The sequence below is a fragment of the Bidens hawaiensis genome, unplaced genomic scaffold (genome assembly GCF_021521415.1).
Source record: "Bidens hawaiensis isolate Kalapana, Puna unplaced genomic scaffold, B.hawaiensis_p1.1 tig00001088_1, whole genome shotgun sequence".
In the NCBI taxonomy this organism is placed as follows: domain Eukaryota; kingdom Viridiplantae; phylum Streptophyta; class Magnoliopsida; order Asterales; family Asteraceae; genus Bidens; species Bidens hawaiensis.
Genome location: NW_027491063.1, coordinates 1,893,731 through 1,919,654, shown reverse-complemented (window position 1 = coordinate 1,919,654; position 25,924 = coordinate 1,893,731). Strand labels below are relative to the sequence as shown.

Here is a 25,924-nt window from a genome sequence, read left to right as displayed (position 1 = left end):
ACATCATTGAGGTATTCACCTCCTCTATCGGAACGTAGTACTTTGATTGTTTTGTTGAGTTGATTTTGTACTTCATTTTAGAAGACTTTGAACATTTCAAAGGCTTCATTTTTGTGTCTTAGCAAGAACACATACCCATAGCGACTATAATCGTCGATAAAGGTAATGAAGTATCTTTCATCATTTCTTGTCATTGTCCTAAAAGGACCACATACATACGAATGTATGATGCCTAATAAGTCTTTCGCCCTTTCATTAGTTCCACTAAATGGTTCTTTGGTCATTTTTCTCAATAAACAAGATTCACACTCATCAAATGAATCATCACTTGATTTCAAAAGACCATTCTTTTGAAGTGTATGAATGCGATCCTTGTTTATATGACCAAGGCGAAAATGCCAAAGAAATGTTATACTCAAATCCAATCTGAGCCTTTTGGTGCTAGTTTGGTACAACGAGTTATCAACGGTTGTGTTATCATGAACTAATTCATAAATGTCATTAAACGACATTGCTTTAAAATAAAACACATCATTCATGAATACATAAAAACCATTGTTTACAAACTTGAAAACATAACCAAATTGTCTTAACACAGAAACATAGATAATATTCCTAGTCAAACTAGGAGAATACAAAATGTTTTTCAAAATAACTTCCAAACCATTTGGAAGCTTTAAAACATAATCTCCTCGGGCTTGGACGTCAACCTTTGCTCCATTGCCCATGAAGAGACTTATATCTCCTTTCTTCACATCATTTCTTCTTTTGAACCCCTGCAATGAATTGCAGATATGAGTTCCACATCCGGTATCCAATACACATGTGTTAGAAGAGATAATATTAAGATCAATGTGGATCATGAAAGTTCTACCTGAGGTTTGCCCCGCGTCCCTCTTAGCTTTCAACTCTTTGAGATAGGTCGGACAGTTCCTCATCCAGTGACCTATCTCACCACAACCAAAGCACGGATCCTCAACGCTAACCTTTAGCTTCTTTGGTTTTGGCTCCGCCTTTGCCTTTCCCTTGAACCCCTTCTTGACTTACCCTTTACCCATAGCAACCTTTGCCTTGGGTTCTGGGTGATGCCTCTTCTTTGAGCCACCCTTATTGATCGCAAGAACGGGTAAAACCTTTTTACCCATGCCGGCCTCGGCTATCTTAAGCATTGCGTGAAGCTCACCAATGCTTTTGTCCCATCCCTTCATGTTATAGTTTATGACGAATGTCTCAAACCTTTTAGTTAAGCCGTTCAAGATTAAATCCATGGCTAACTCTTTTGAGACGAGACAGTTAAGCCTTTCAAGCCGATCAATGTGGCTTTTCATCTTAAGCACATAAGATTACACGGATTGGGTTTCTTCCATATGACATGCATGAAGCGCTCGAACCGTTTCGAAACGCTCAACCCTTGCTTGAGTAAGGAACATTTCCTTAAGCTGGGTAATCATGTCATACGCTCCATGATTCTTGAAATCCTTTTGGATCTCGGGAATCATTGTTCCAAACATGAGGCAAGAAACTTGCACCGAATCCTCGGTGTATTTCAGCTAATCCGCATAGGCATCCAAGTTGTTGACATCGGGTTCATCGGGAATAGGATCATCTAAAATATAGGACTTTTTCTCTTGCTTGAGAACAATTCTCAAGTTTCGATACCAGTCCATAAAGTTACTAAAGTTTAGACGATCCTTATCCAGAATGGATCTTAGTGATAGATTATGCACGTGAGGGATAATAGCGTTCTGTGAATTGTTTGCGGCCATCTATAAATTTAACAAAGTTCAAATTAGCATTTTCGATATCAATAATTTTAATCTTTAATACCCTTTTATGTCTCCAATACAATTTTTTGATTAAAATCTAGAATCCAACATTTCATTTAAATAGTAGTTAGGTGACCTTTATCCCACTATTCAAATTAACAAGGTAGTTAACGATTGACGATTGCAACCCTTTGCAACTTCTAGTTTTATGGGATCGGTTAAACGTCATATGTTTAGTTGGCATGTTTAATACCATCAACACCTTTGAATGCTATGTTTCGGTGACCCTATCCACATGTTTTTCAAATCAAGTCATCCTACTTACACACACGTGTGAGTTTACACATACAAGTGGTTAGGTGACCCTCATCCCAAAAGTATTGTAAAACCACCTTAAGATCACAAGTTTTCTTAAATGTGGTTAGGTGACCTTTATCCCACGATTCAAGTTTGGAAGTGACTTAAGTGTCGTATAAAAGGATGGTGTTCAACTTGTTTTGTTTTATAAAGGGATTTAGTTTTCAAAGCTCTAGATTGGAAAACTATTTAATGTACCTTCCAATTGCATGCATTCAAATGTATGGTACCTTTGAAAACCAATTTTCAAATTCCTTTTAATAAAACCCATTTTATTATGAAATCATTAATACTTAATAAAACCAATTTTATAACTTAATAATTTCAAAGGAGTCACTTTTATGCTAGTTGTCGATTTTAATTGTTAACATCCAAACATGACAAAACAAATAAAATTAAAACAACCATATAAGCATAAAATACAACCACATGTTCATAACCATAGCCACCTAGATAGACAACACTTGTTAACTGAAACAAGTGGGTCGAAGGGTCTCTCCAAAGGGACGAGCATGACACAAGGTAGAAGAAGGTGAACTCCCACTTGTCTCCGCATCCTTATGCTTCAAGCGTTCACTTCTTGTTGTGATCCCTTTTCTTTACTTGGGCTTCCAAAATGGTGTTGTAGTTGCATCTTCTTTTATAAAATATATCCTAATACATTTTGTCTAATAAAAGAAATACAACTATTCTACTTATTATTACAAACCATTTGAAAGAAGAAATAGATTACAAATCCGAATAAAGAATATTACACCCAAATGTATAAATCACAAACGATAATTCTACAATATACACAAGGTCATGGCTAGGTTATGTACATCCACACAAACAGGTCAACCTTTGACCAAACAGGTCAACCCTTGACCAGAATGGTTCCCCCTTGACCCTTCTTGGCCTAAAACAGAGAACACATAATTCTCGGCCAGAAGACCAGAGCTTCAGAGTTTTCGACCCGAAAGCTTTGGTTCACCAAGAACCTATTGTTCTCGGTCAACACCGAGAACTGTTTTCGACCAACACCGAGAACTATGGTCTTTGACCATCATTTCTCAGTCCAACCGAGAACATGTTTTCGGTCAAGCTAGAACCATGGTTTACAACCATGAGTTCTCGGCCAACCGAGAACGCGGGTATTTGGTGATTTCGGCCAGACCGAAAACCTTGGTTCCCAACCAAGAGTTTTCGGCCAGAGTTGAAACAACCCAGAATCTGTCCGAACAAGATTTGGTAACCAAATGACCAATTTTTCCAGTTTTTGCCACATGCATGTATGGTACAAACATGGAAAAGCAAGGGGCAACCAAAATGCCTAAAGTCCTTGGCCAAGATGGTAAAGAATACCATCAAACCCGAGCACTTTAGAACCCATTTTTTTGAAGCATGTAATCGTATAAGCGGCTCTTGATGCCATTGTTAGGATTTTAGCAAGATTATCAAGGTCAAAATAACCATTTATTAGGAAAAACGCAGCGGAAAAAGTTTTAAATCTTGATATTACCGAACACATAAACCCGTTTATGTATAACCCAATCCAGGATCCATATACGATGTACACACTATCAAAACCAACCATAGGGTGTTTAACAAACATACCTTCAAATTCAAGAATGAAAGGGATGAATAAGGTTGAATGACGAGCTTCCAGAGAAGGAAACCTCAAGCTTGTATACCCGATAAGCTCCAATAAACGCCTAGGTTGCTAGGGTCCAAACACTTGATGCAAATCTCTTGTTCTTGCTCTTTGTTATTCTCGACCGAGAGGAGGAAGAAAGAAGGAGAGAGTATCTAGTGTGTGAAAGAGAAAGATGTATGCTCAAAAAAATGATCCACCACACAACTTCCATGCATGTTGTGGGAAATAACAAAAGGAAAAGAGGAGAGAGAGAGAGAGAGAGAGAGCCGCCCCCCTATGGGTTCTTTTCCCCCAAAACCAATTTTTCCAATTTTGTTATTATTTTATAAACATGTTTTTATTTATCTAAATAAATAACATCTTTCTCAAATATAAATTATCGACATAATTTACTTAACACACAAGTGCAAATATTTAGAGAACCAATTTCCAAATATATATAAGTGTTGATAATTACTACTTAGATCATATCTAATAATAATTTTCATGGCGTTTGTCTAGCTTGTTATTGGGTATGACCCGACTTGGATCAATACGTACTAGCCACATCAACTCTAATATGTGTCTTGGGCAGATCGATTCCAACATATTTGCATTCAAACCATACATAATTAGCACGCTCACGTTCAACACTTACTTCAACCAATCAAGAGTATGTTCATAGTCCACCGTCTTTACCAATACTCAAGGTCGTGAACACGTACAAGATCCATAGTACTTACCTATGTTCACCAGTCACGGTATGTACAAGGTTCTCTGTCCTTCCCTATGTTAGTGCATAGATGTTTAATGCTAGGGTCTTATATATTTTAGAAACAGTTTTGGAATGTATTTTGTCATGTTATAGCGCATAAGTCCATATGCAGTGCATATGTACTTATACGGAGCATAATATATGCATACGGCGCATAACATATGCGCCGTATATGACATATCCGCCATATATGTACTATCTGTCTATATATACTTGACTTATGCGTCACTTTTGGAAGTGGATCATTCTAGAGTACTTGATTTGTGAGATTGTAATATCCAATTTGTACTGGAACTGTTTTGGTTAATATAAAGTGGAAGACTAAAAGTATTACTTGTGTTCATTTAATCTCATTTTGAATTCCGTGTATAATGTTGAGGAGTACATAGTATTTTATTGTCATATCGATCCTATATGGCATTGGCACGTCGTTCTAACAAGTGGTATTAGAGCTTTGGGCTCATTATCTACTTGGAATAACACAATTTTCATCTCTTTTCATTGGATTCTACAAAGACAAAAGATTTCACTGTCACATTTCTACCAAATAGTCACAAGATGTCATACTAATGGTTACTATCAATCCTATTATGTTTCAAATTCAACCAAGGTGTTGTGTGTCTTCAAAATTGCAAAACTGGTTACTGGCGCATATGTTGGCGGATATGTTATCAGAACGGATATCTTATTCGGCGCATAACTACTCCAGCGCATAAGTATTCTAGCGCATAAGTGTTCCAACTCATAAGTGACTAATGTGTTTATTGTGAGTTATATGTTGCCATATACTTATACGTTGATTGAATTTATACTTTAGAAGATATACGTTTATTTGACATATATGTTTCTTAGACATATACGTTGTAGAAGACTTATACAGACAGAAGACATATCTATGGGCAAAAGAGTTTGTGAAAATAGAAAATTTAAGTGCATTTGCAACTCAACCATAAAGCTTACTTCAAAATCTCAATTTAGAAAATGAGATGGGTACTTCCAACAAGCCTCCGAAGCTTCTCAAGATGGAGGACCATCCTTCATGGGCCAACAAGTTTTAGACCTATGTTCAAGCATTAAAGTACGATACTTGGATTGCTGTTGAGGAGGAATATATTATCCCTAAAAATGAAAATGGTTTAAGTTATCATTTATCCCAAATTGAAGTTAGCGAACAAGCTATACCTTTCTAAGGGAAACGAATATGTTGAATCTTTTTCAACAATCCATCAAGACTGAAATTTTTCAACTTCTTCAACACAATCGATTGTACTATTCCATTTGGCAAGCCTTGTTGAATAAGGATAGAAGGAATCTTATGCATCTGTAAAACGAAATGAAGATTGAATCACGTTGATTCAACGAATACCCGTGATGAACTTCCAAAACCCTAAAAATCCCACCCAAAGGTCAGGGAAAATGAATAGGAAAAGTAATTATTATAAAATTCAAGTCTATCCATTCAGATTACATAACCAACATATAAATAAAGAGTCTAATACGAAATGGGCCTAAAATGGGCCTTGGGCCAAACACAAACCCAAAAACAAAAACATAAAAAGTGCTGAAAAAACATAAAAAGGCCCAAATCTTTATTTAGGGGCATTTTTGGGTTTTTGATAGGAGCCAAACCTTTGTAGACGTTTGCCACAATGTGCTCCTCATCTCAAGCTTCGATTTGAATGATAATAGGCCTGAAACGGAGCTTCGTGGGCCAAGTTATGCCCGTTTTCGTGGGCCACCTTTTATAGCGCGATCTTGGGCCTCCAAATACAAAATAGCCCGGTCTTCAATACTTGGGCCCACATCAGAATCCTGAAATGAGAAAAAGTAAAATGGCACTCCTGAAGAAAGAGATTGATATCTTTGACATGGTAAAGGGAGAATCGTTTGCTCGGTTGGTTGAAAGATACTACCATTTGCTGAATGAAATGAAGATATTAAGGATAGAGAAACCTGACTATGAGTACATTGATAAGTTGGCTGATGCTTTGCCAGAGGAGTGGGAGGCTTTCATAATGATTCAACAATCTAATCATGTGGCTTCTCCATGACTCAATTTGGCTATGTTTATTGAGAAATTGGAAGCATAAGAATTGGAACTGAGAAAGAAACAAAAGATGAAGAGTTCATCTGCTTCACAAGATATTTGACTTTACTTCAAAAGTTCCCAATCTATATTACCTCAAAATCCCAAGATTCAAACTGCTTACTGTACTGATAACATGGGATCTGCTTTTGTGGGAAACAAACAATTTTCAAGCAGTTATTCAAACACCATGTCATCCGATCAATAATCTCAACCATCTAACTCCAAAAACCGAAACCCTATAAACTTCAATGTAATATTGTTGTCAACATCAAGAATAATAATGGACTCACTGTTGATAATGTCAAGGAACACATGATATTTCTAGGATCAGTGTTGGAGTCATATGAATGTCTTATTGCCGGCAGAATTGGCAATTTCAACATGGCAAAAGAGGATTATGATCAAATTGATCCGGAGGAGATGGAGATGCTTGACATTAGATGGTGTATGGCGAGTATGATTAGAAGGGCTCAACAATTTAAGGAAATTACTAGGAGAAGCTATCTTCATGGGAATCCATCAAAACTTGGTTTTGATAAGTCAAAGGTGAGATGTTTCAAGTGCAAAGAAAAAGGGCATTTCAAAAGAGAATGCACCGATAAGGAAGTTGCTTATAATGGAGCAAATTTACAACAAACAAGCCATTTACCACATAAATTCATCAACTCAAGTTGATCCCTTTACCACAAAGAAATCAAATGAAGCTTCTACTTCTTAAACTAAGGCATGTCATGGTTCACAAGTTGATGAAGGTTTTAACTGGAACAACTACTTTCAAACAAATGTTGTTGAGGTTGTGAATATTGTGATTGAGAAGAAAGATGATAGGGAAGTTCTATGGATCATGGGATTATTGTGTGTGGGTATGATAAGAAAACATAGGAAATTGTTGTTGCGGGTAAAGTGATTGATGTTGAAAAGAAGATTGATGATGAGATTCATAACTTCATAAAAAAGGATTATGTTAATAAGGAGTCTATTAATGCTGAAGAGGATTTTGTGTCACACACTTATGACAAGATTCATCATGTTCCTTCAAATTTCTTTCAAACCATCTTTCCTCTTGACATTCTTGAAAATTATGCAGGATGGTATAATGGTGAGGAGATGCCTCATGGTAAGATAAATGTTGGGAAGGATGATGAAGATAATGTGGCTAAATCTCCGGTTGAAGTTGAGAAGAATGATGATCAAGAAAAAGTTGTTGAAATTACTGAGCATGTTCAACAAGCATCTATGGCAAAACGGGTAAGTTGTCATTCTAATGTGATTGTATGTGAAAAATGTGACTTGTCGTGTGAAAGAGTGTGAAATTAAGAACTTTGAATTTAAAACTCTAAAAACAAGTTTTGATTCAATATTCAAATATTTAAAAGAGTAAAGAAGATTATGATAAGCTTCAAAAGTTTGAAAAGAGTTTGTGGAATAAGATTTTTATAAGATGAGAAAACAATTTTAATGCTTAAACACACTGTTGAAGATAATCAAATTGCTATCAATAGACACATTGATGAAAATGCCTCGGTTAAACAAGAGTTACAATCAATTAAGACTGAAATTGAGAGGATTGACTTGAAACTCAAGAGTTATAAGGCATCATTATATCATATAAATTATATGTGTTTGATCACATTCTTCCTATAACTAATGTTGTTGAACCTAATGGGGAAAATGTAATTGGACAAAGTGAGCATTGTTTGAGGTATCATGTTGTTCCGCCTCCAATTTAAAATTTTTATCTTCCAAAGAAACCTGATGGTTTTGAAAAGGCATTAAATGTGGAGCTCGCAACTTCACCTAAAGATTCTAAACTGTGTTTGCATGAGTCTATTGATATTACTTTTGCTAAGAAGGAAAATAGTTATGGGTGTGAAATTGAGGTTTGTGTTAAGTGTACCGAGAATGTCTTATGTGATTCATTTTCTGGGATTTCTGAGAGATCTATTGAAAGAAGAGTGAGTGAAATTGATGAGTGTAAAGATGATTCAAAACGGTTTGCAAGGACAAGTTTCTATCATAAGAAACATATTCATGGTCCTTTTAACACTGTTAACAGACACAAAGAGTCTTTAAAAAGATTGTATTTGTAAAAGGAATGACTACTGAATATGAAAAAAAAAGCAATTTTTAGAAAGCAAACAAACCAAGAGTTTTTCAAGGAAAAGGCAGAACTTGATCAAGTTCAAATACCTTCAGTAAATAAGTTTATTGACCGAAGAAGACGATTTAACTATAACAAAGTAGGACATGTGTTCTATGTGTGTCCTAGCCGTTTCAAGCATGATCATGTTCATATTCAAAAGATTGTTTCTAAGAAAAAGGTGTGAAACCGGTTGTAAAATCAGTTGAGAAACCAGTTATTGATGAAAAATACTCCACCAAGGTTTGTTCCTACGCAAACCTTGAAAAGACGAGTTGGATTTGATCAAGAAGTTAAACATGTAAAAAGTGATTTTGAAAATGGTGAGTGTTCTAAGTCTAAAAGTACAGCATTTTACAACAAGAAACAATCAATTTAACAAAACTAGGTGATTAAGCCTAAAACTGGTGTGTCAAAAGTTAATACATCTATTTGTAATGAAAAGGGAAAACAATTTCTAAAGAGTCAAGTGATGTTTAGTATGAGTGTCTTGACTAGTGACTCAGATTTTGATGAATTTAATGAGTTGTTTGTGGATAAAATCAAACAACCCAAGACCAAGAAGGCTTGGGTTTCCTTGTTTCACTAAATCCTCTACTGTATGTGTAGGGGCTTACAAGACCAATTACTCACGTTAGATAATGGATACTGAAGCCTCAAGACACATGACGGGTACCCTTCATTTGCTTGAAGATGTAAGATCTATAAGAGGAGGGTATGTGGGATTTGCTGGAAATCAAGGTGCACAAATAGTTGGTCAAGGCACATTGTCTAACGGCATGGTTATTTTTGACAAGGTGATTACATCGCTGAGTTGGAGGATAATTTGTTAAGTATTTCACAAACATGTGACAAGGGTTTCTCAACTCATTTCACCAACAAAGAGAGCATGATTCTAAAAGCTGGATTTGTGATACCTGGAGAGTGGATATTAATCCGTGCTCCTCGAGAGAATGATCTTTATGTTCTCAAAATGGAAACTTCTTCCACGTCTTCTAGTAATGCTCAATATTTCAAAAAAGGAGTCTGTTTTGTGGTATCCTCGAATGGGCCATATACATGTGAGGAAGATGAAATATCTTGTTCATAATCAATTGGTGGATGGGGTGAATGTTAAAATTTTTCACCTAAATAAATATTGCCTGAGCTGCAAGAAAGGCAAGAAAAAGAAGAAATCACATCCAACAAAGATAATTAACTCTATCAACATACCTTACGAGCGTTTGCACATGGATATTTTTGGTCCTGTGAATGACAAAAGTGTCATTGGCAACTCTGTTACCTAGTGGTTACTGATGACTACTCCATATTCTCATGGGTAATGTTCTTAGATTCAAGATATGAGACATTTGACAGTCTGATGATTTGGTTCAAGAAATTGGAAAATTTGAACAATTTTCCGATCAAAAGAATCTGAAGTGACAACGGGACAGAGTTCAAGAACAATCGAATGTTGGAATACAGTGATGATTGTGGGATTCTTCATGAGTTCAGTACACCGTACACTCCACAACAAAATGGAGTCGCTGAACAAAAGAATCGAACCTTGACTGGAACTGCACAAAAAATGCTAGCCGATTCAAACGGCCTGTTAAATTTTGGACCGAAGTTATGGCGTCTGCATGTTACACTTTGAAACGTGTTCTAACTGTGAAGAAACATGGGAAGACTTGTTTTGAGCTACTTAATAGAAGGAAATCAAATCTAAAGTGGCTTGATCCTTTGGGATCTACATGTACTATACTTGATACCGATGGCAACTTAGGATCTAAAGCTTTGGATGGATTCTTTGTAGGCTATGCTAGCCCTTTGCAATGTGTATTTTTACTAAGCGTGGGACGTATCATGCAAGTGCAACATGTGGATGGATTGTCAACGTGACATATTTTCAATTCCAAAACCGGGAGATGCCTGGATGTTTGATTATGAACACCTTTGGAAATGCTTCAATTTAACAGAAGACGATCTTATTGATCAAGCTGTGTCAATGTTATATCATCAACAACGGGGTGAGTGTCAAATTGAGGAATTTGTATCAAGGGTAGTCCCAAGAAGAGCCACAAGAACCTACTCTACATGATCCTAAGACTACTCCTATTTTTTATGATGATGGTTATACAGATGAAGAAATCATTGAATATATTGCTACTCTAAGTTCGGTTGAGATGGAAGTTGAAAAAAATGTTACTAATCTTCAACATGATGTGCGTGATTATACTAATTTCATGCCTCGTACCATGTCATGTCATCCAGAAGAGTATATAATTGGAGAGTTAAACACTAGGGTACGAACAAGAAGTCAAACTGATCAAAGCCTCAAGCGTTTCTATACAAAGATTTCTCCGTTGCAAAATCGGTTCTCGTTCAAATGTTTTATCTCTTAAACTGAATTGAAGACGTATAAAGAGGCATTAACTGAAGAGAGTTGGGTTAATGCAATGCAAGATGAATTGCAACAATTCGAGAAAGTGGGTTTTTGGAAACATATTGATTTACCCGAAAATAAGAAGCAAATCAACACAAAATGGGTATTTAAATGCAAGCGCGATGAAAATAGGATTGTTGTTTAAGAAACAAATCTCACTTGGCCGTTCTTGGTTTTAACCAACGCAAGGCCATTGATTACAATGAGGTATATTCACATGTGGCTAGACTAGAAGCTATCTGGATCTTTCTAGCATTTTCTTCATGGATAGAATTTTAAGTGTATCTACTAGATGTTAAGTCCGCATTTCTTAATGGGAAACTTGGTGAAGAGGTCAATGTGGGACAACCACCATGGTTTGTCGATCCGATCCACAAATACAAGGTGTACTTACTCGATAAAGATTTTTACGGATTACATCAAGCCCCGATAGCTTGGTATGAAACAGTATCTTAACACCTATTGGATATTGGATTTATTTGAGGAACTGTTGATTGTACATTGTTTACCAAGGATGTGGCTGGACATCTATTGATTATTCAAGTTTATGTGGATGATATCGTTTTTGGGTCTACATATGATGATAGTGCAAGGAGTTTGAAGCTATAATGAAATCAAAATTCGAGATGAGTGCAATGGGGAGACGAAGTTTTTCCTAGGGCTTCAGGTGAATTAGTTACCTAACGGTATATTTATTCACCAAACGAAGTATGTCAAGAACATCCTAGAGAAGTTCAACATGGCTTATTCACGACAATTAGCACTCCTCTACCATTGAATTATGGATTGGTCTTGATCCCACCGGGGAGAAGGTTTATCAAACATTATACCGACCCATGATTGGATCTCTTATTTATTTGAATGCTTCAAGGCCGAACATCATGTATCCTACATGTTTGTGTTCCCGATATCAATTCATTATAAAAGTCTCACACTTGATGATTGTTAAAAGGATACTCAGGTATCTAAGAGGGTGTCCTGGAATCGGTCTTTGGTTTCTTATGGATGATGAGTTTGTGTTGAGAGCTTTCTCATATTCAGATTATGGAAGCTGTAAGCTCAATCCCAAATCTACAACTGCTGGATGTCAATTCTTTGGCAGGAGGTTGGTCACATGGCAATGCAAGACGCAAAACACCGTGTCTCTGACTACCGGTGAAGCTTAGTATGTAGCTTCCTCCAATTGTTCTCAGGTTATTTAGATTCAACAACAGATTTGTAATTACGGTTTGAATTTTTTGACCACTCCTATTTTCATAGACAATCTTGCAGCTATTTCCTAACTAAAAATTCGGTAAATCACTCTAAAACTAAACATATAGATATACGGTATCACTTTATCAGTGATTGTTACGAGAAGAAGTTGATAACCGTAGACAAAATTCATACCGATGAACAAAAAGTCGATCATATTACTAAAGCTTTTGATAAAAACAGGTTTTTATATTTGTTAAAGCTTAACAGTATAAAGAATTTGGGTAGTGGGAAAGAGAATGATCCCCAGATTAAGGATTCGGCCTCGTGACCATTCATCAATGTCAAATTTTGTATTTGTAAAAATTTTAGTTTAATAAGCAAACATGGTGATTCATTCATTGATATGAGAAATAGGTTTCTTGATTTTAAAGATCACGAATACTTGTAAGTGGCGATAATCTTTTATCCAAAAGTTTATTGATTTTTGCTTCAATGTGAAGTAATTTTTTAACAGGGGAAATTTGGAGTTCTACAAAGAACTTGCTCAAGCACAAGCCCCGAAGGTGTTTGTTTATTAGTTTTTTAGCATTATTAATTAATTGTCAAGGTTCGTTATAACAGTTTTGGTTGCTGACAACTATAAGAACATTTCCTGGTGATTTCATTTGCAGATTCATGAATTTGCGTGTGCTGGTGACTGGTATGTGGCTAACTTTGCTTCGTTTTGAGGTAAACTGTACATTTGAACTAGGAGTGCTCGTGGTTTGGTTTGAAACCACGAAACCGTTCAAACTGGTCATCGATTTGGTTTTACGGTTGGGTTTGTTATTTAACTTTAGGTCGGGGGTTTTAACAGTTGCAAAAGGTCGGTTTATACCAAAAACCAGTCGTTTAAAAGTAGATCGGATCGTAATATTTGGAGGTATATTTAGATTTAAAAATTACTTCTTTAGTGGGTCATATTGTGCAACCCGCATATTGGTTGCAAGGGTGATTTTGGCTTAAAGAAGTTGAGTCCAGGTTAACCTCGGAACATAACAAATTGTCTCAGGCTTAGTTGAAAGCTCGGGATTTTATTTCATAAAGTTGCTCTCTTATTTTTTTATTTCAATTATTTGGTTTCTATCTATGTTTCTATCTTCTAATTTGAATTTAAAAAAAAAAAAAAACATTATTTGGTTTTGTCCTTGGAATTGTATAGAGGCTCGGAATGGTATTGATTTTAAGTTTATATAATTCGCCCCAGGGATTTAGAGAAATTGAAAAGGGCGTAGAATTGGCGCGGCATAAACATACATGGTCTGTCTAATTCAATGGAGCAGCTTCCTCACTTTGAACATCTAAACATGCATCATCACCGTCTCTCTCAAGCTAATAATCTCTTGTTCAACCTTAACCTTAACCTTAACCCACCTCCAACTCATTCCAATCCGCCAATTAGAAGATTCGATAAAATAGAGAGGCTAAGATGGTGAAGAAACAATAACCAGACCCCGGGCAGATTACTGGTAACCTGGGGGTTAGATGGATGTTTCCCACGAGGGGTGAGACCCTGAGAAGATGGTTCTTCTGATGACCTGCAAAACAAACACCGTGAGCTTGCCACTGAGAAGGGGGGGGTTCCTCCTTGTGACCACCCTCCGGCGTGAGAATCAGACTAGATTGCTCTTTAAATATAAATGTATATTAAGAGATTGCTAGAGCAGATATCAGGTATATATGATGATAATATGATAAGATGAGATGGTCATACCATTTGTGGTATTTATAGCCGAAGGTAGGTTTCCAAGGAGGTATGGCCGGCTGCAACAGTGTTCCTGTTCCACCAACAGTAGCCTACGCACGTGCCCTGCTGGTAGTTGGTGGGTAGGCAGCGGCTGATAATGACCAGGCCTGCTGTATACCATTCCTTTTCCACCAACTGCCGGCTACGCACGTGGTATGACAGGAGTTGGTGAGTAGGCAGCTGCTAATAGTGACACAGTACAGGAGCATGCTGCTCGCCATACTGTTGTCAATAAGCTGTCGTATCTTTAGTCAGATCTTTTTCCCATACCTCATCAGGTACAGTACAGAAGATCTTCCCGTATCGTACGGACTGGCTTATTTGGGCGGGAGTATTCCCCCTCCCGCCCTTGTGCGGGATTGTTCCCGGCTTCGCTCATTCCTTCAGGTGACACTGAATGATTGAGAGCTAAGTGCCTTGTGCGTGTAGCCTTGCTGCGCGGGTGGCCTTCCCTGATGGCTTGTATCCGAGGCTGCGGGGACAGGCGGAGTCCTTCACCATCGGGAGGCATTTCCTGCGGGACCAGCTTGCGTACTACGCGTAAGGACGTCACGTCTCTGAGCATGGTTGGTCCTGCGGATCCAGTTGGTTTCTGCGCAGACGTCGCTCTTCAAGGTGAGTCTTGCGGGTCCAACTGGGCTCTGCTGGGACCTACCTCTTCAAGTCCCCCCAGTCCAATGTTCTTCTCATGAGTGTTTAATAAAGTGAGGTGAACTTTTGGACTTAAGCAGAGGGTTTTGAAAAGGGTTTTTTAAGGTTTTCCATGGGGATTCCTCCCGCGGAAGTCCTTGTCACTTGCAGAAATGCCCGAGTTTCCTGCTTGGTCTTTGGGTATGATGCGGGTAGGTTGTAACCTCCTCGCAAGTCAGGAGCGTTGAGTCCCACTTGTGTGGATTCTCCATGAGGTTTTGGTAGTTTTGAACATAGTGATCAAATATGTTAAGACCACCAATTCCATCCTGGAGCTTCAAACAACGTATTTCTCGACGTTCCCGCTATGCGGGGATGTTATTTCCGTTTCCGCAAGCATTGCCCAGAAGATCCTTCTTGGTTTCAATTCCCAGCGGAGCGCTAGGTATGTGAAGGGTTTTGCCTTAACACTGTACCTGCGCTCGCCTTACGGTTATTTTACTTCCAAGGTATTCCTGGCGTCAATTTCCTGCGGGTGCTAGGTTTGTGAAGGGTTTTGCCTTTACACTGTACCCGCACCCGTCTTATAGTTATTTGGTTGCCGAGGTACTTGGCTTCAATTCCCTGCGGGTGCTAGGTATGTGAAGGGTTTTGCCTTTACACTGTACCCGCATCCGTCTTACGGTTACTTGTTTACCAAGGTTTCCTTGGCTTCAATTCCCTGCGGGTGCTAGGTATGTGAAGGGTTTTGCCTTAACACTGTACCCGCATCCGTCTTACGGTTACTTGTTCGCCAAGGTTCTTGGCTTCAATTCCCTGCGGGTGCTAGGTATGTGAAGGGTTTTGCCTTAACACTGTACCCGCAGCCGTCTTACGGTTACTTGTTTGCCAAGGTTCTTGGCTTCAATTCCCTGCGGGTGCTAGGTATGTGAAGGGTTTTGCCTTAACACTGTACCCGCAGCCGTCTTACGGTTACTTGTTTGCCAAGGTTCTTGGCTTCAATTCCCTGCGGGTGCTAGGTATGTGAAGGGTTTTGCCTTAACACTGTACCCGCAGTCGTCTTACGGTTACTTGTTCGCCAAGGTAAGGGGTATTTTCCCGCCTACTTTTTGATCTTTTTGAGTTTTGAATTCTGAAATTCGAAAGGTTGGTGGAAAGATAAGAACAGTCCAAACCTATGAGACGTCGTGCGACGATTTCTTCTGACTGTGTCAGATGGTGCAGGAAGTTATGGTGACGTGACAGTACATGGTCATTCCAGACGCTTTTTCAGGCGCGTGGGCGCGATTTTTCTGTCGCGTGGCCGCGAAATTAATGGTACGCGTCCTGTCAACAGCTGTTGCCAGCTTGCTTTTTGCCACGTGTCATAGTTTCATTGCACCTTCGATTTCTCTCTCCTCCGCATTAATTTCATCGCATTAATTGCGATTAGTATATAAAGGAGTAGAGGGCCCTTTGTAATCCACACTTTCACTCTTCTCTTCATCTTTTAAGCGATTTCCGGCGAATACTCCCCTTTTCAGGCAAGCATTCTCCCGAAATCGTTTTCTTCTTTCCTTCACAAGATGTCGTCTCGTGATGCTGAATCCATAGCCGATGACAAGAGTACTGCTGGTGAGTGCCAGTGTGCTCTGCCTGGCGATCTGTACCGGTATGTTGTCAGGAAGTTCATGCTCGAATCTCTCGAGCCTGAGTTTCCTGAACCCCATCAGACCGTGTACGATGCCCCCAGAGGCAAGATCGGGGTTTATGCTGCATACTTTGTCTATGGGAATCTTAGGTTCCCATTGACAAAGTTTATTTACCGTGTCCTCGAAAGGCACGGTGTTCATCTGACCGAGTTGCACCCAATGGCGATCGCGAAGATTCGCCACTTCGAGTGGGTGTGCCGGATTTTGGGTGTTGAGCCCTACGTTGACCGCCTGATGACCTTCTACACTTGGAGGTGCATCCAGGGGTGGTACACGTTGACAACCCGAATCAAGGGTTTAAAGATCTGCGCGACCGAGCACAGTCTTCGCTCGTGGAAGCGGGAGTTCTTCTTCATATCCGCTCGCGCCATCCCCATTGCCATGAAGTTCAAAAACGGGCAAGCACTTCCCAGCCTTCACGCCTCCAGCTACCAGGAGGCGGAATGGTTTGCGAAGATATCTCGGGTCCAATCTCCGGTTTACCGGTTTGCGGAGTCCGGGATGGTGATGCTGGGGATGAGCCGAGTGTGGAAGGCTGCCGATGCGCAAAAGGTCCCAATCGTCCTCGAATACGGTTCGAACTCTGTTCCTTACGGTATGCCTCTTTCCCTTATGTTGATTTTGAATTTTCTTCTAACTTTTTTCTGTTTATTTCAGTGGGGAACGACCTTCAGTCGCTCCTAAACCCGCGGGAGACTGACGGTCCCGCTCGGATGGGTACTCGCGCTCTAGACGAGAACGAGTTGCCCATCCTAGAACAAACGACGGATCGGTTCGTGGAGGTCTATCCGCAAGGCCATGAGATCCTTAGCGCCCGTCGGCCAGGTAAGGTGCTCTTCGACCCTCGACCCCTCAATGTTGAAACCTCTGCTGGAATTCCTCTAATCGTATGTTCTGATGAGGAATCCGCAGATGGTCCTCCGTTGGTGCGGAAGAAGAAGGCTGCCGTCGGGAAGGGGAAGGAGAAGGTGGCCTCCACAGCCGATCCAGCGCCTCGGTCTGACTCGGAGACCGAGAGCGAAGAAGTGGCGGGGAATCCCGGTGGTGATAAGACCACTGCTCCGGAGGCTTTGACTGTTACCTCCGGAGAGCATAAGAAGACGACGGTAACCGGCGTAAAAAGGCCGGCTCCATCGGGTTCGTCCCCGCCTCTCCTTACCTTCAGGCTCAAGAAAACCCGTAAGTACAATTTTCTTTTGCTTTTATCTTCATAGCTTTAATGTTAACACTTATCTTCTTTACGCAGGTGTGGATGTTGACGCATTCCAGGGTGGAGCGCAGAGTGGTACCTCCACGCCAATGACGGTAGGCCCGGTCAGCCTACCTGAGGCGACGACCCAGGCGGCTGCGCCTGCGCCCGCTGGTTCAGTTGCTCACTCCTTTGAGCCGACTGTTTCAGCCGAGATGACGTCACCGCCGGCCGTGAGTGCGATTTTTACAGCATCTTTCACGGAGCCGGCGGTTACGATTGCTGCGGATTCCGCGGCAGCGACCGCGGCGGCTGCTACGATGCCCCCGCCATCGGCAACGACGGCCGATACATCAGGTACGCATGGGGGTTCTCGTATCTCTCCGCCACCTTCCCATCTGCCTGACCTGTTGGATGGATTTCCGTTGGGTTCTGGTGATGGGTTCGGCGGCTATCGGCCTGTAATTGACCCTACCGGTGCGTAGGGTTCTTTTGGCCCTTTTTTTTTTTTTTTTTTTTTTATATCATCTTTTCCTAACTGCTTTTTGTTTTTGTAGTGTCGGATTCCAATGAAGTGTATGTTCCGCGATGGAACATACGCCGAGGAACAACCCCTCGTACCCCTGTGGAGTGCGTGGAATGGGCTCGTCACGCTGCTCCCAGTGGTGCGTTGGGGGAAGCCATGGCTAGCTACCAGGAGGGTAGGCTAAGCAATGAGCTTCGGGTTCTCCTCGCCCGGATGCAGCCGCGCGTCGAGCTGCTTTGTCGTGAAAACGACAAGTTAAAAGCAGCTCGCGCTAAAGAAGTAGCTCAGGCGCGGGCTATCCGGGAGGAGAACCAAAAACTCTCCGCAGCGGCTGCGGAGAAGGAGAAGGCCTTCAAGGCCCTTGAGGTTGAAGTTCAGGCTCGACTCGAGGCCCGTTCCAAGGCTGCCGAAGCTGTTAATGAACAGCTTCGGCTGGCTAAGGAAACTGCGAGGAACGCAACCGAGAGGGCCACCAAGGCTGAAGCTGTTGCTGAGCCTCTACGCGTGGAGAATGAAGAGCTTAAAGCAAAATTAGAGGCTCTCCAGCAGGCTCATGATACCTTGGCAATGGAGGATGCTAAGAAGCTTCAAGAAATCCTGGACCAGAGGGGGGTGCTTGACCATACCGAGCGTAAGCTAAAGGGCGTCGAAGAGGCTGCGGCTAAAGAGGTGTTGCTTACCAACCTCAACAAGAGTGAAGCCGAACGCGCCCGTAACGAAGCTCAAGCTGCCCTCCATGAAGCTCTGGCCGCCAAGGAATGGCTTCTTCGAGAAGCGTTGTCTCAGGTATGTTTTCATGTCTTTACGCTTTTCTTTGTAAATAGAAAAGGTTTTGACACTTGTATATTTTCTTTTGTAGGTTGTGCATCGGGTCTTCTCAGAGACATCTTACGACGATGCTATGAGCGCAGCCCTCAACGCTTCTCACGAGGATGGGGAAAAGGCCGGCTTTCTGCTTGGTCTAGGGTTCGTTGAGAAAGGCATCCCGCCTTCCAACTTCCCTTTATTCAATGTAGATACCGAAGCTGTATACGACCAAGCAGTAAATCAATACGCCGCCTTCCCGCATCCAGTGGTGGAGAAGGTGAATGAAGTTGCTGCTGCTGATGACGGGTTAGCTATCCTCAGAGCTTTCCTTGAACTGCCACGCTCTACTGATGGGTCTGGTCCAAGTGGAAGTGGCCCTGAAGCCTGATCCTGAAGATCCCTTCCCACTGCTAGGATAGATTTAGCTTGTATAGATTTTTTTCTTTGTAGGCGGGTAGTTACCCGGCCCTTCTTGTAATCAACCATTGTGAAATATAAATCTTTTTGCGGGTAAGACCGCTACTTTCGTTGGGTTCCTTGCTTTGTAAACGTTGTATGACTTGCATACTTTAGTTTAAATTAGCAATTTTCCAAGTGTTTTAGAATAAGTTAACCTTTGAACATGGTAGATGTGTAAAGTTTTGCTTCCTCTTCCGTGATTGTGCGGGTAGGACCGTCACTTGCACGTAGTAGGATGGCTAAACTTTACCATCTGACCTGCGTGTAGGTTTTCCTTATCTTTTGAGGATAAGTTAACCTTTGAACGTGGTAGATAGGTGTGAAGTTTTGCTTCCTCTTCCGTGATTGTGCGGGTAGGACCGTCACTTGCACGTAGTAGGATGGCTAAACTTTACCATCTGACCTGCGTGTAGGTTTTCCTCATCCTTTGAGGATAAGTTAACCTTTGAACGTGGTAGATAGGTGTGAAGTTTTGCTTCCTCTTCCGTGATTGTGCGGGTAGGACCGTCACTTGCACGTAGTAGGATGGCTAAACTTTACCATCTGACCTGCGTGTAGGTTTTCCTCATCCTTCTATTAGAAATTGTCTTGAACCGTTCGACGCGCGGTTGTCAATAGGTTAGTGTTCAGTTCCCTTTTTCATGATTCATGCGGATAGACCGGCACTTTCATCTAATGGGACTGAACTTTTCCCCTTCGACTGACCTGCGTGAAGGTTTGTCGTTTTTTATGTTTATGCGAGTTTTGCCGCCTTCCCCCCGCAACGACTTTCCACGTATTTATGCGATGAAAACCGGCATATTCGTGTTCATAAAAATGTAAAATCATCAGCGTCAATGTTTTAAGGAGAATCGTTTCCATTAGAAGTGGCTCTTGGCCTTTTCTTTACAAATTTGGAATTGATTTACATGCAAACTGTGTAAATGAGCTCCCTTCCATGTTGTTGGGATGGGAGTGCCATCGAGCCGATACGCACCTGGTTCGGGATCTCGTTCTTTACGCAGCATGTAGTCTCCACATTGAAGCTTGAATTTTATTCGTGTTTTCCCCAGCTGGGGTTCTACACACATCAGCCTGCTCAGCGTTCATTGCGCCACGAGGTGTGCGAGTGTCCCATCTCTGAGGAATGCTTCGACCATGTCCTTCACGTCTATGCATTCTTCGGTGTTGTGGCCTTTTGTCCTGTGAAAGTCACAGTACTTGCTCCGATCAGCATTGTGACGATGTCGGATTATTTGAGGCTTTGGCCATGGGAGCTCCTCAGTGGCGAATATCTCGGTGACGCTTTTGGTGAGCGGCGTCCATCTGGAGTTCTTGGACTGTACGTTATCCCTTCCGCCTAACCGATGCTGCAAGCCGGATGAGGTGTCAAAGTTTACCCTTGACTGCCAAATGCCCAGCTTCCGCTTTTTGTTTAATCGGGCGGTAAGGACATTCTCCTCCCTTGTCTTCTGGGTGTAGAGGTTTGTGCTCTGTGGGAGATCTCTACCCAGTTGCTTTTCCGTTTCCGCAAAGCGTTTAGCTGCTGTCATGATGGCATCCCATGTGGATGGCATGCCATCTTTACCCGTTAAGGTGCGGATGAGCTCTGGGTCATTCGCGCCCTGAATAAAGGCAGCGCGAACAAGATCTTCGCTGATGTTACCCAGACTTAGCTTCTTCGAGTTGAAGCGAGTGATGAAGTCCAGCAAAGATTCATCTTTTTCTCGAATGCACTTGAGGATTGTCCATTGCTCCTCGGTATACTTTCTTTGCTGGCTGAAGTGTTGGCTAAACTTCTGTTGGAAGTCAGCCCAGTCGTAGATGTGGTTGACCGGTAGACGGTCGAACCATGCTCTAGCAGCCCCCACGAGCGTCATTTGGAACATGTAACACCACGTAGGTTCCGTCCAACTACTGACGGTTGCCCCCGCTATGAATCTGTTCAAATGATCATCGGGGTCAGATATACCATCATATGTGCCTATGCTTGACATTTGTTTGGCACTTTTTGGGGCGATTGCTTCCGCAATGTCCCTTGCAAATTTGGACGTTCCCGCATTTGCAACGTTTGGTCTGAACGTTTTGGAGAAGTCTCGTGGACTTCCACCTGTGCTTTTTGGTTTAAAGGCTTGTCCAAAATGCCTTTTCGGTTGGAATTCCGTTTCCTTACGTTTCCCTTTTGCCCTATGGCGAGGGTTCGCGTCGGAGTCGGATTCCTCCGAGTCATCCTCCAAGTATTCGAATTCGTCGGCCTGTTGTACGGAACGCAAGCGTTCGTCCAACTCAGCCTGGAATTCCTTTTTTTGTGCCTCCGCCCATGCCTTAACTTCATCGAGAGTTTGGCGGGGGAGTCTTCGTTTCTCAAACTGGGTATCGATGGATCCTAGTAGGCGATCATTTACTGCACTTGCCCCAGCTTGAGTAACTGGGGTAGTGTTCGTAAAATTTACTTCACTTGCCCCGGCTTGGGTAACCGGGGTAGTGTTTGTAAAAACTGTGTTGCCGGTATTTCCCCCAGTAGCTGGGGTTGTGGTTACCGGAATTTCTCTAACCATCTTTATAGAAGTTTGAAAGACTGGAGAAAAATGTAGTTCTAGCTTTATGCACGGATGGCGCCAATGAAGAAACACTAACCAGACCCCGGGCAGATTACTGGTAACCTGGGGGTTAGATGGATGTTTCCCACGAGGGGTGATACCCTGAGAAGATGGTTCTTCTGATGACCTGCAAAACAAACACCGTGAGCTTGCCACTGAGAACGGGGGGGGGGGGGGGGTTCCTCCTTGTGACCACCCTCCGGCGTGAGAATCAGACTAGTTTGCTCTTTAAATATAAATGTATATTAAGAGATTGCTAGAGCAGATATCAGGTATATATGATGATAATATGATAAGATGAGATGGTCATACCATTTGTGGTATTTATAGCCGAAGGTAGGTTTCCAAGGAGGTATGGCCGGCTGCAACAGTGTTCCTGTTCCACCAACAGTAGCCTACGCACGTGCCCTGCTAGTAGTTGGTGGGTAGACAGCGGCTGATAATGACCAGGCCTGCTGTATACCATTCCTTTTCCACCAACTGCCGGCTACGCACGTGGTATGACAGGAGTTGGTGAGTAGGCAGCTGCTAATAGTGACACAGTACAGGAGCATGCTGCTCGCCATACTGTTGTCAATAAGCTGTCGTATCTTTAGTCAGATCTTTTTCCCATACCTCGTCAGGTACAGTACAGAAGATCTTCCCGTATCGTACGGACTGGCTTATTTGGGCGGGAGTATTCCCCCTCCCGCCCTTGTGCGGGATTGTTCCCGGCTTCGCTCATTCCTTCAGGTGACACTGAGTGATTGAGAGCTAAGTGCCTTGTGCGTGTAGCCTTGCTGCGCGGGTGGCCTTCCCTGATGGCTTGTATCCGAGGCTGCGGGGACAGGCGGAGTCCTTCACCATCGGGAGGCATTTCCTGCGGGACCAGCTTGCGTACTGCGCGTAAGGACGTCACGTCTCTGAGCATGGTTGGTCCTGCGGATCCAGTTGGTTTCTGCGCAGACGTCGCTCTTCAAGGTGAGTCTTGCGGGTCCAACTGGGCTCTGCTGGGACCTACCTCTTCAGATGGTTTTCCGGAAAACTAAGGGATTGTGCCCAACATCGATTAATTGACGAGGGTAAATCCATTCACAAGCAGATTATTGAAACTGGGATTGACTTGGATTCGCATTTGTGGGTGTCGCTCATTCATTTCTACGCCAAATGCGGCTGCTTGACTCTCGCCCGCCAGCTGTTTGATGAAATGCCTCACAGAGATGTCGTCTCTTGGACGGCTCTTCTTAGTGGCTTTATCGCCCACGGCTCTGGTACTGAAGCTCTTCGCTTCTTCTGCCGGATGCTTCAAGAAGCTGTTACTCCGAATGAGTTCACGTTGGCCACTGTTCTGAAAGCTTGCTGTTTGTGTTTGGATGTAAAGTTTGGTAAGCAGCTACATGGCGTGGTTGTTAAATCCGGGTTCTCTTCTGACGGGCATGTCAGCTCTGCACTCGTTGACCTTTATTCCAAATGTGCTGAGTTGGAATATGCAGAAAAGGTGTGCCTTTTCTTGCCTAAACAAAATGCAGTTTCATGGAACTCATTGCTCAACGGTTTTGCTTTGGCGGGTGATATTCAAAGGGTTCTGAAGTTACTTTCCCGAATGAAAGAGACTGAAATGGAGCTTAATAACTACACATTATGCACGGTTCTTAAAGCGTGCGCAAGTTCTGGTAACTTAAAAGCAGGACAGCTCGTTCACAGTATGGCAATTGTAACTGGATGTGAAAATGACGAGTTCTTGAGTTGCAGCCTTGTTGACATGTACTCCAAATGTGGGCTTGCAGATGATGCATTAAAACTGTTTTGGAAGTTAAAATCACCCGACACTGTAACTTGGAGTGCTATGATATGCTGCCTTGAACAGCAAGGAAGAGAAGAAAAGGCAGCTAAGCTGTTTTCCATGATGATGTCAGCTGGGCTAAAACCGAACGAGTTCACCTTTACAAGTATTATAAGTGTGGCTAAAGAATTAGGTGACTTACGTTACTCTCGGTGTCTACACGCGTGTGTTCACAAATATGGTTTTGCAAGTGAAACTTTAGTCAATAATGCATTAATCACAATGCACATAAAGAATGAATCTTTTGATGATGGTTACAAAGTCTTTAACACAATGAGTCATAAAGATTTAGTTTCATGGAATGCTCTTTTAGCAGGCTTCCATGACAACAAATCTAGTGACGGGTCAAGAATCTTCCAGAAGATTCTAGAAAGTGGTTTTAAACCGAACATGTTTACGTACATAAGTACTCTGCGTTCCTGTACTAGCTCTTTAAACAGTGAAGTGGGGAAGCAAGTGCATGGTAGAATAATTAAAGAAAATCTTGATACCGATTGTTATGTGGGGACCGCTTTGATTGACATGTATGTCAAGTCAAAATGTGTAAATGAAGCTGAAAAAATCATTAATAAGTTAAAAGAAATAGATCTTTTCACTTGGACAACGATTATTTCCGGTTGTGCACAAACCAATCAAGGTGAGAAATCCATTTTTTACTTCAAACAAATGCAAAAAGACGGTGTTAAACCGAATGAGTTCACTCTTGCTGGCTGTTTAAGAGGCTGTTCTGTTATTACAAGCCTTAAAAGTGGTAAACAACTGCATTCTTTTGTAATTAAAGATGGTCACGTTAATGATCCGTTTGTTGCAAGTGCACTTATTGATATGTATGGAAAATGTGGCTGCATTAACGATGCTGAAACAATCTTTGAATCAATCGAGTCGCACGATACGGTTTTGTGGAACACGATTATTAATCAATACTCACAACACGACAAAGGCAAGAAGGCTATTGAACTTTTTGAGGATATGTTGACTGAAAATGTCTTACCCGATGAAATCACTTTCATTGGTTTACTTTCAGCTTGTAGCCATTTGGGGTTGACCGAATCGGGGGAAAAATACTTTGACTTCATGACTGATGTTTATAACATTCATCCAACAATCGAGCATTATGCGTGCATGGTTGATATTTATGGTAAAGAAGGAAAGTTTGATAAAGTTGAAAGATTTATTAGTCAAATGAAGTTGCCTCCCATTAAGTTGATTTGGGAAACTGTTCTTGGAGCTTGTATGGTTTATAAAAATGTGGAACTTGGTCAACGTGTTGCAGAGAAACTTTTTGAAATTGAACCGGAAGTTGACTCGAATTATATAATGTTATCTAATATTTATGCAACCAATGGGATGTGGGATGATGTGGGGCGAGTTAGAGCGTTATTGTCAAGACGAGGCTTTAAAAAGGAACCGGGGTCCAGTTGAGTCGAAGTTGATGGTCAAACCCATGTTTTCTTGTCTCAAGATTCTTCTCATTTGAGGATTCTTGACATTGATCAAAAATTAAAAGAATTGGAGGAAAGGGTCTTAAAAGTAGGATATGTTCCAAATACGGGTTGCGTGCTTCATAATGTGTCTGACATCGAAAAACGTGAAATTCTTTCACGTCATAGTGAAAGATTGGCGCTTTCTTTTTCGCTTATTAGTAATGAGTTGAATAAAACGGTCACAATATTTAAGAATCTTAGAATATGCGGAGACTGTCATGATTATATGAAGCGTGTTTCAATGGTTATAAATAAGGATGTTATTATTTGTGATGCCAAACGGTTCCATCATTTTAAAGGCGGTTCTTGCTCGTGTCAAGATTATTGGTGAAAACGAACCTTTGCTTATTTGGACTACGTGATGGGTGAGTAAAATCATATTATTATTATTATTATTATTATTATTATTATTATTATTATTATTATTATTATGTTTTTCTAGTCTATTGTGTTATCAGGTTCGAAGGAAAAAATATGTTCCTTTTGTTTAAAAGTCACTGACTTGAAATATTAAATAGAATAGAATTCTAGAATTTTAATGTAACTTCTTCTACCGATTTAAAATATTATTTATTATGTTTTTAATA

At 41.3% G+C, this 25,924-nt stretch overlaps 1 protein-coding gene across 1 annotated transcript; it reads left to right on the top strand.

Moving 5' to 3' along the window:
* The first annotated feature begins 23,043 nt into the window (after positions 1-23,043).
* LOC143559427 (pentatricopeptide repeat-containing protein At3g09040, mitochondrial-like) lies at positions 23,044-25,657 on the top strand. Its single transcript, XM_077048011.1, has one exon. It carries the CDS (start codon positions 23,218-23,220, stop codon positions 25,273-25,275), a length of 2,058 nt encoding a protein of 685 aa, XP_076904126.1. The 5' UTR covers positions 23,044-23,217; the 3' UTR covers positions 25,276-25,657.
* The last annotated feature ends 267 nt before the right edge of the window (positions 25,658-25,924 follow it).

Bases quoted from the DNA above. Each gene is read 5' to 3' on its own strand.
- LOC143559427 (XM_077048011.1), top strand. From the start codon at position 23,218: ATGCCTCACAGAGATGTCGTCTCTTGGACGGCTCTTCTTAGTGGCTTT.